Source organism: Atta colombica, unplaced genomic scaffold (assembly GCF_001594045.1).
Source record: "Atta colombica isolate Treedump-2 unplaced genomic scaffold, Acol1.0 scaffold83, whole genome shotgun sequence".
Classification (NCBI taxonomy): Eukaryota; Metazoa; Arthropoda; class Insecta; order Hymenoptera; family Formicidae; genus Atta; species Atta colombica.
Window position 1 is genome coordinate 832,668 of NW_017259576.1, and position 10,424 is coordinate 843,091.

The window sequence follows — 10,424 nt, forward strand, 5'->3', positions numbered from 1 at the left end:
AAAAATCAACAAAAATAGAAATATATATTGAATATATAATATTTAATTCATTGCATATCTATCTTTTTCACAGTCTCGCCTATTTATTGACTATCATTACGCATACTGAGGCCGAACGATGGACTGAACTTTTCTCTCACGCGTGCAAGCGTGGGTCTTGTAATCTCTAATAAGCTCGACTTTCCGGCAGAGAATAGCAAACAATCTCTCGTTTGAAAAAACACTTTGACCATTTACCATACTATCTTGTAAACCGTGCTTATTATTCACAAACTCGCTGGCGACTTTGGCGCGCGCTAAAGTTAGAGCGCGGCGTGCGGCGCCGAATCGCGCTGCGCGGATGAATGAAGACAGATAAACGGTCTGAACGGTTCGAACAATTGCGTCATTTTGTTTTCGCGCACGAATAAATAATACTCTCGCGGCGAGAGTGCATCCCGTATAGCGAGTCTCATCCCGTCTCGTCTGTTTTAAGATCCGTCCGTCTACCGCAGACAGCCGCCCATCTCCCAAAATACCGCGACGCGGTGCGATTCGAACGCGTGCGAAAATCCGCATTCTGACGTAACGCACGTGCGCGTTTTCTCCCGTGGCGATCTTTGCAATTTATCACGCGTGCGGATGCGATAGATATTACAGAACCACGCGGCTTTGGTCGATTTCGGCGAAGCTCGAAGATCGGAAATTAACGTCTCGGAAATTTCCAGGACAATTTATAAAGACACAAATCTTATGCGCGTTTTCAATTTTATGAAAGACCATATCCGCACTGAGAAAAAATATAGTCAATTTTAATAAATATTTAATTCAATACTGTCAACTAAATATTTATTAAATATAAAGACATATTTATTTGATGCAAGAAACATTAATTTGATTTAACAATCATTCTTTTCAATGAAGAAATATTTATTTATGAGAGTAAGTAAATATTTATTAAAATTGACTATTTTTTTTTCTCAGGGATTTAATTCTGCACACATCGAAATTTTTTAAAAAAGACTGTTTTCAGTTTTCGTTACAAAGTTAAAAGTTTTAATTTATTTAAGAGCAAAATTAAAATTACAGGCTTGAGTAATATGTCGGATCATAGTGATTGATGATGTATCAATTTATATTCTAAGAAATAGAGAAATACATTTACATAGAACATGTAACAATACGAAAAGAATAATTTTGAAATATCTAAAAATTTATCTATATATATATACATTAAAAAATACTCAATTTTAATAAATATTTGTTTAAGTAGTAAATAAATATTTACTAAATGTAAATATTTACTAAACATATTTATTTAATACAAAAATAATTTTATTTAACCTATCGTTTTTTTTATTGAGTAAATATTTATTTACTGTAAACAAATGTTTAGTTGACACTTACTTTTCAAATAAATATTTATTAAAAAATTAGAATATATTTGTTCTCAGCGTAGATGCATATCCATCTCTCTGTACTCGGACTCTCCATGACAAAGATACGAAACGTGTTGTTACGTATTATGCAAATATCGCGTATCGTAACGGAAACGAACGTGTAAAAGAATAATGCGTTGAATGAAAGTTCGATAATGAGCCACGTGCCAAGTATGTGTGTCAACACGGAACCTCTTCTCCCTCCCGCCATATATAATCTGGCACGCATAAAAACCTGCGTAGCGGAAGATACGTTCTAATGTCTTGAACACATCCACGCCCGCACTCACTTATACATTGTATAAGTATAACCGATTATCTTAGATCGTCTTGATTTTCGTCGTCAATCTAAAATTCCAATCGACTTGACCGATTAAAAGATGATAAATCGATCTAATACTAAAACACTTGGTCTACAATAAGTGCAATGATCTTTAGCTTTCTACTCTAGTGTGCCTTTTAACAAGCGATACAATTAATGATACGATGCGATACAATTAAGGATCATACATTACATCCTCCTTATTTGTCAATGTTAAACAAAGATGACATCACTGTGTGGCTTATTGGAAGGCACACCTAAACTCCAAAATCTCTAAATTGTGATGTTTTTTCCGGCAAAATATATATTTCTGACTGCCTTAAACTGTGATTCCTACGCGGAAAGAATGATTTTTTTTATGCTGTAGTATCTAAAAATTTAGCTAGATACAAATCTGAAAATAATTTTGTCGAATCATTAAAATAATTATGTAAGGTGATCAAATTGATTGTTAAACTATAAATATTTTTTACAGCACTGTCATCATGTTTTTTTTTCTTACACAATTATTTTAACAGTTCAACAAAATTATTTTCAGATCTGTATGTAACTAAATTTTTAGATTAGACTTCAATAAAATCATTCTTTCTTTGTATTATAGACCAGGTCTAATACTTAAGCGGCGTATTCCCCGCCCCTGCCTCCAAAGAGAAAAAAAGAAAAAGACTTCCGGCGTGCTGGCAACCGGACGGTACTTCACAATCACCCCGTGTGAAACGCGCGCGCGCGTGTGAAGCTCATTCAAGTGCGGTGCGAGTTAAGCGAATTTATTGTGTGCTTGAGATTCAGCCATCCCCCGCGCGATCGTACCCGTCCATTTGTCGTCCGGTCCCCCTCCCTCCCGGTCTTCCTTTCGGCGCACAAAATGATCATTGCGAACGTGCACGCAACTACATCTTACGGATCGCGCGCAATGGAAGTGCTGATTGCAAAAGCGACGAGCAGTAACAACGCAGACCGAATTTTATGTCTCGATTTTACCTTCGTGCCTGTCGAGATTGAGAAACATGCCAGCTCATATTCTAAATATTTTTATGCAATTCGATCACGTTGACTTTTCAAGTAAAATAAGTGAGTACTTAAAATATTTAAAAATAAATCTATTTATGTGTATGATATTTAATTTGTAGGAAGTTTGAATTATTTGTTTAAATAAGAGAAGAGATTTGCGTTTCTACATAATGTAAAATTAAATAAAATTAGTTATATAAAATTTAGTTATATGACGTTATAATAATAGATAAATAAATAATAATAAAAATTCGACTAATATTTTAATATACACGAACAATAAATAGAAATGAGTCTATTTTGTCCAAAACTAAATTTTAAGGCTTAATAATATTTCTGCATGATTATAAACATATTTCTTCAATTAAAATATATTATATATATTTGAAATAATTTAAATATTTAAAAATAAACGTGTATGTTTAGTTTTAAGTATGATAACCGGCTATATGTAACTTTTGATTTTTGACGGTATATTTCGAATATGTGTATGAATGGAAGTATCTTTACCGCTAAGCACTGTCAAGTGTTCGATCTCTATCTAAACATATATCAACCGCTTAGAGAAGAGTGATGACCAACTCTCACAGGTGGTAACATCAAGTAATCATCGTCGCAAAGATTTATAGCCACGAACAGAGGTCTTAAAATTCTGCTTACCTAAAAGCTTCTCGAGATACTGACATCTGGTTTCGGGATCACCTGGATTCATCGGTGCTCCTGCGACCAACTCGGCCAGCTCCGCTTTCACCATCAGGTTCAATCTGGCTGAGATTTCTTCGAGACCCGCTGCAACAAAAATTATAACCCAATCAGCGATGCGCCACGTACTTAAATTCGTCAAATTGTTTTCTTTTTTATCATTCTATAAATATTCTTCAAATATTATAAATTCTTCTCGGACAGTTTCGTGAATACTATCTAATTAAAAAAGATATATTGTTCCAAATATCTTATTGTGAATGTAATTTTTATTTCGTGTACTGTAAATTTAATATGTAGCGTAATCTTATAAATGCTTGAAGATTTTATATACATATTTTTATAATTTTAAAAGTATAAAGTGTACTTATTAATTGGTCTCAAAAAATTTTACTTTAAATCAGAGTAAAATTTTACAATTATCAAAACAATAATTTAAAATTTTGAAAATATCTTTGTCATAAAAGCGCAAAGTTAAAATTTAAACTAAAATTAGTTAACAATGATTTTCGATTATACACAAAATACATTTATTTATCATCCAAATAAAAATACTAATTCATAGTTTTTATATAAAATTAAAATAATAATTTGGGAATAAATCATTCAAATAATTCAATCAAATTATAAAAATATTAAAAATAATTACAGTCTAAAATTTAAATTTTTTATATAGAAAATTTTCTCATTGTATCAATTAAAAAATATTTGTTTATTAATATAGAATAGAATTTAATACACTTCAGCCAAGAAGGGGACTTGGTTTACATAAATTCCTTATCCACACTCATCCTTCCACACTGCTAATACTTAATTCTAAAAACAAATAAAAGATTTTCTTAATATTCTTATTTTCACACACACATTTCTTTGAATATCACAATATATGTTCTTCTAGCTTATAATATTTATTACCTACATATCACCACCTGATCATTGCATACACTATATTATACAATACACTACAATACAATAATACGACCTGTCTATTAATATATTAAGTAAATATTTCGTCTATATTTATCTTTATGGAGATATAATGTGTAGATTAATATACACATATGCAAATTAGATGATGTTATCCGAAAAATCTCTTGACAACGTAAAATCCCCTGACAACGTAAAAATGCATTTGCAGCGCGCATTGCATAAAAACGAGTGCAGTTGATGTGGAATGCGTCGAGGACGTCTGTGGAATGCGGTTCGATTTTCTCCGGAGTCCTATGATGTATTCGTTCGGTTCTTCTAATGGCTCCCGAGCAGTATCCCCATAAGTTCTCGACCTCTCTTATTTCTCCGACCGCCATTCCTAATCAGAAGCACCGGGTGGGCCGACCGTCAGCCGCAATCAAACGGTACCGATTACACACGCATACCGAGTGTCCGTTTCATGGTTGCCAATCATGTTCATTTTACAAAAGCATAGGCGCGAAAATAACATCATTTTTCATTATTCTCTATGGTGTATATCATAAAATCGATCAAAATCTCTATACATATAAATATATCCAGTTTATATATTGAATGCTGGATAAGTAAAACAAAAACTAAAAAAAATCAGATGTGTGTGTGTGTGTGTGTGTGTGTTTTTATTTTTATTTTTTTTTAAATTCTAGAACGCAATGCTTTCACATTCTTTTCCAAATTATATATTATATTTCAATTAGTTTATTAAAATAAAATTCTTAAGTATATTTTTTTAAAGATTGTATTTATTCTATATTTTTAAAAATAAAATTATATCACACGTGAATTTTTAGCATAATCTAATATACTTTTAACAGCCCCAACTGAAGTATAGTTTATATTACAAATCTTTTTTTTTTTTTAAGGAAGAGTTTCTCTCATTTCTGTTTGTCAAATACTCGTATTTATCTATCAATTCATTTATTTGCTTATGAAATATAAACTTCTTTTTAGATAAATATTTTCTGAAAAATAAATTAAAAATAGCGAAAAAATAAAAAAAGAATATAATGCTCTCTCCTACTGTTGTTTGGAGAGGATAGCGATTATAATTCACTTTGATAATACGAACTTCCGGCGACAATGCAATGACATGTATTACAAAATGCGATCAAAGTAAAATGCAGCAATTGTAACTGTTTTTTATTAATATTAGACTTATAGTACAATGTACATAAATCGCTGGCACGCACGGACGTGATTATTCATATGTAATTAGTATTAATTAACTATATAATTCGCGAGCAATAAATATTAATGAAATTGCAATTACAATAAAATCCAACGGATTTCGCGTGCAACACGCTCGAAGTAGCCTCGAAATATTATTTTTATATAAGAATGTCTTTCCAAAACATGGAACGAGGTTATTCGAAATTCATTCTGCAAAATATTAATTTTTAAATAATTTTTTATAGTTTTCGTTTCTCGCAATTCCATTTCTTTTTGTTTTTTATTAGTGCATCGCTAACCATCTGTACTCTCATTCGTTTTGTTTGATTTTTATTTGTTTTTAATTTTGTCTTAAAATATATTCTGTTAATGATCCTTAATTTGAAAAAGAAACATAATTTGCCCTCAAGTATTTTTCACGTTGCCGACACACCGTTACGACGCGCGGCCTGAGTTTCGCCGAAAGTGTAGATTTAAAAGGCGATACACGCGCGCACTCGCCGAACGGACGAGAGACTTCATTCATACGGCGTTCATTAACGAAACGTGGCTGAATCGGTTCCCACAACGTACACGCGATACGTACTGCGATACGTCGGCTCGCAGAAGGAGAGGCGAAAAGAAAGAGAAGGAGTGAGAAGAAGAGGCGTACACAGCGACGACGGGGAGAGTTCCTGCGAGAAGTTCTGCGTACTGCTCGAGCAGTTTTGCGTTATGCAAATGCAGATAGTAACGTCGTATACACGTGCAACATGCCGTCGGGTGTCTGCAAGAGTTGTTATTACGCGATTCCTTACGTGAGCTGCGATATACATATGGATTAAATACGGTGTCTGCCGGAAAAAGACGCATTTTTTTCTCAGATAACTTTGGCTAATATCCAATTCTATCAATGTAAATTACTATTAACTTATTTATATATAATCTCGATTTAATTTACTCTTTACCGTCTAATTTTTAGAATTAGAAAAAGTAAGAAATTAAATCGAGATTCAAAATTGATAAAAGTGAATGTAAGGATCTTTAAAGTTGAAACGATTTAATTCAAATTTAATTTGCATTTAAAAAGTAGATATATTTGCAAAAAACTTTGTGCCCTGTAGATTCTGAGAAAAGTAATATTTCCTTCATTATAATATCAAAATATTCTTTAAATTCTTTTGAATGGAATCTCATTCTAAAGAGCGAAAATTGAACCACTCTTGAAAAAGAGGGTATAATTATAATTATATATTCTAAATAGATACAAGAGAATTTTCTTTCACACAAATTTAAAAAAAACATTTAGCAAGATATTTGAGTCGATTGTTTTTTTTTATTTTTGATCACATTTTTATATCATCAATTTAAGAAATTTTCTTAGATTAAAGTTGATCAATTTATACAACATAACTCGCAGAGTGAATGGATTCAAATCGGAAAAAGATTAACTCACTTTATAATTCAATTTCTTATATCAAGTATATAAATGAATAAACGGAATTATGAATGAAACAAGCTCCACTCCTCTCTTTTTCTTTTTTCTATTTTCATCAGTAAAAATCTCATGAATATATTTAATTGTAGAATTATTTTTCATCTTTTAAAATGAATTTTAATTTTAATTAACGATTTAATAAGAAAATTAAATATACGATATCGTTGTTTCGATATCGTAAAAAAAGTTTTACGAAGCTTCACTCGAAAGCAATCATAGAGAGTCAGCTCATCGTTACTGTTAATCGATTCACACTCGAGGAACAATCGTTATTTATATTTTGGGGTGTAGCAAACACGGAACGATAACGACGCGACGGCGTGGGCGACGTTACGCACTGTGCACTGGACGTTGGTTGGGGAACGTCATATCCGGGCGCGGTAGGTCGATCCAAGGTGAGGAGCGGCCGTGATCGGCCCTCTAATGAAGAAAATCCCGCCATGCATTTTAAGGGACTTTGTCTCTCTCTCTCTCTCTCTCTCTCTCTCTCTCTCTCTCTCTCTCTCTCTCTCTCTCTCTCTCTCTGTCTGTCTGTCTGTCTGTCTCTGTCTCTCTCTTTCTGTCTCTCGCTGGCTTGCGTGTATATATACGTGCACCTGTATTCTTTCCGCCGACATCCCGACAACGCGGCTCCCTTTGCTTCGCGAGATACGGATCCTTTCCCTTCCCCATCTCCGAAGGAGGATATCACGGATGCATAGCGATCGATTAAGATAGAAGCATAAATTCTTATTTAATGCATATTGAAGCATATTGAATAAGAAAATCAACCAAGCAGATTCTTTTCTTTTATGGAAAGAAAGAAAATAAAGGATTTTAATTGTTTGTAATCTTATTTATATTCTTATTCATTATGCGTTATACGTTATGTAAGACTTGGTTTTGACTGTTCTTATTTTGATTAAGCGACATCAAAAAATGATCAAGCGATTAAAAATGAAAACCGTTATAGAATACCGATAATGAATTATTCAAGATTTTGCGGAGAAGAAATTTTGTATATACAACACACAAGCTGAAGCAACATTGCTGCGATGTTTGCAATATTGCTTAAACGTTGCACTGAAAAAAAATCGAAATATTCGCAAGCAAATGTTCATTAATTATAAAAAATGACGAAATATAAGTATTTCTGTGAAACGTATTTTAATAATATCTCATTAAGACAAAATAAAATAGGTTTATTTGGAAATAAAATTTTATTTTCGCTGTATTTGTCCTTAAATAAGGATTTATTTCAGTAAAAGAAACATTATAATTCACAAATAAATGTCTTTTTAAAAACTATTTTTTTTTTCAGTGTATTGTACTTTTTAAATCTAAATCAGTGGATAATCACTGACATCAGTATGCCACCTAGTAATTAGTAAATTAAATGTGAGATCCCTAACTAATCTTTATTATGTGATCTAACTAACTTTGTTTTAATACATAAAACTCAATGAATATGGTATCGACAAATTGAAATTAACGTACAGATATCAGTATTTTAGTTATATAATGCTCAAACATTCTTCCTTTTTTGAACTTCACTGATTAGTGTCAACTATGCCACTGGATAATTAATGATTATCCATTGATTCAGATTTAGAGAGTAATATTGCTGGACTAATCTGTGCTGTATGAAGACCATTAGACGACGATTAGAATATTCGAAGAATGCGAATTCGAGTTTTTAAGAAATAATTGTTTCGATTTATTCTATGTTATATATTATTTCTTTTAATATTCTCTTACCCGGTTCGAAGTTTCTCTTCATCCGCCGCCATTGCCTCGCGTAGACGATAGCCGAGCATCCTGCTACCAGGAAGAATACTATGCAGGCGCATACCGCAAGGACCAGAGCACCGGTCTGCCAGTCCCACGGTAGATTGTCTTCAACGGCCGATTTTCTCCTCTCCCGAGGATCATACGCCGTCTGCATCATAAAGTCAGCGTATTAAGCTGGCACACAGATCGGAGCACAGATTTTTGTATAAAGCCGGTTCTACATTGCTTTCACTCTATTTACTATGCAACGTAGAATCGCATTGCCAAAGTTGATTGCACTCGATGCCGTATTTCGAAAGTCAATAATAAGAAATAAACCTTATCATGCAATTAAATAATTTTCTTGTGAAAGAAAAAGAAAATGATCAATCAAGCCTTTTATTTCATGAAGTCTTTTATTTCATGGAAAGGAAATAAAAGATATTGATTGATTCATTTTTTTTCTCTTTCAAAAAAATTATTTAACTGCACATGATAAGATTTATTTCTTATTATTTACTTTCGAAACACGTCACGGAATGCAATCGACTTTGGCAATGCGATTCTATGTTGCATAGTAAATAGAACGAAAGCAATATGGCCAACTTTCGCCAACTCGAAACGCACGCTGATTGTTTTACGTTTATTAATGGGAGATTGATTTTCTTGATATGAGAAACTATTGTTCCGATGTGTTAATCAAGAATTAATTGACTTAAAAGTCAATTGATAATAAATTAATTGTGCCTTTTAACATATATTAAATAAGCTTCACAGAGTTCACTAATTGTATTACAGATTTTGACGTCAGCACCGGAGGGTTAATATCATACTGTTTTCCGTGGAATTAGTCACATCCTTTCTCGATTCTATATTCCTTCCTTTCTATACAAGTTTTTCTATCGATTAAAATTAAATAATTAAAATGAAAACTATAACTGATGATCATGAGTTCAAAGACTTAAAAATTCTGTGAAACTAATTCGAAATTACTTTCGATTCCTGCGAAGCGGAGACCGGCTCCTTGTCGCCTTCACGACCGGGGTTGATGAGATTATCGGTTTCCACGAAGGGTCGTTCTTTCGTCCTCTCCTCAGAGAACCGCAGGAACGCGTTCGAGGTGACGGTCCCATTGTCATCACCGGCTCTCGAGGGTCTCTTCCTGCCCGTCGATGACAAGAAGGACCAGTCGAGCTCGAGCGCTGATAGTGGGCCGCATATCGCGTCCTTGTGAATCACACATGGACTTAAGGTGAACTCGGGGGCGCATCGAGTACACGGCCAGCACGAGGCGCGTTCGGTGGACCAGAACTCCAAACCAGGCCTACAAATTGGATGCTGCTGCTGCGACTGCGGCGGCGGCTGCTGCTGTGGCTGCGGCTGTGGTTGCTGAGTGCCGGATGTTGCGGCTCCGGGGGCAGCAGAGGACTCGCACAGGCCGACGAATATCGACACCAGGGTCAACAGTAACCCGGGACAGGATTCCCTCGGCATTACCTGCGATCATTATTATGCATGAAGTTGGTCAGAGCGCGATTGATCGATAAATCTCTCTCTCTCTCTCTCTCTCTCTCTCTCTCTCTCTCTCTCTCTCTCTCTCTCTCTC

At 33.8% G+C, this 10,424-nt stretch overlaps 1 protein-coding gene across 2 annotated transcripts in view; it reads right to left on the reverse strand.

Moving 5' to 3' along the window:
- LOC108692922 (tumor necrosis factor receptor superfamily member wengen) overlaps positions 1-10,424 on the reverse strand; it is a 25,302-nt gene that overhangs the window by 4,646 nt on the left and 10,232 nt on the right. For both annotated transcript variants that reach the window (XM_018201498.1, XM_018201499.1), the window contains exons 2-4: positions 9,812-10,315; positions 8,807-8,987; positions 3,412-3,540 (exon numbers count right to left, since the gene is read on the reverse strand). In XM_018201498.1, the coding sequence (XP_018056987.1) occupies positions 3,412-3,540; positions 8,807-8,987; positions 9,812-10,312 (811 nt within the window). In that variant the 5' untranslated portion in view covers positions 10,313-10,315. The remainder of the gene's footprint in view (positions 1-3,411; positions 3,541-8,806; positions 8,988-9,811; positions 10,316-10,424) is intronic.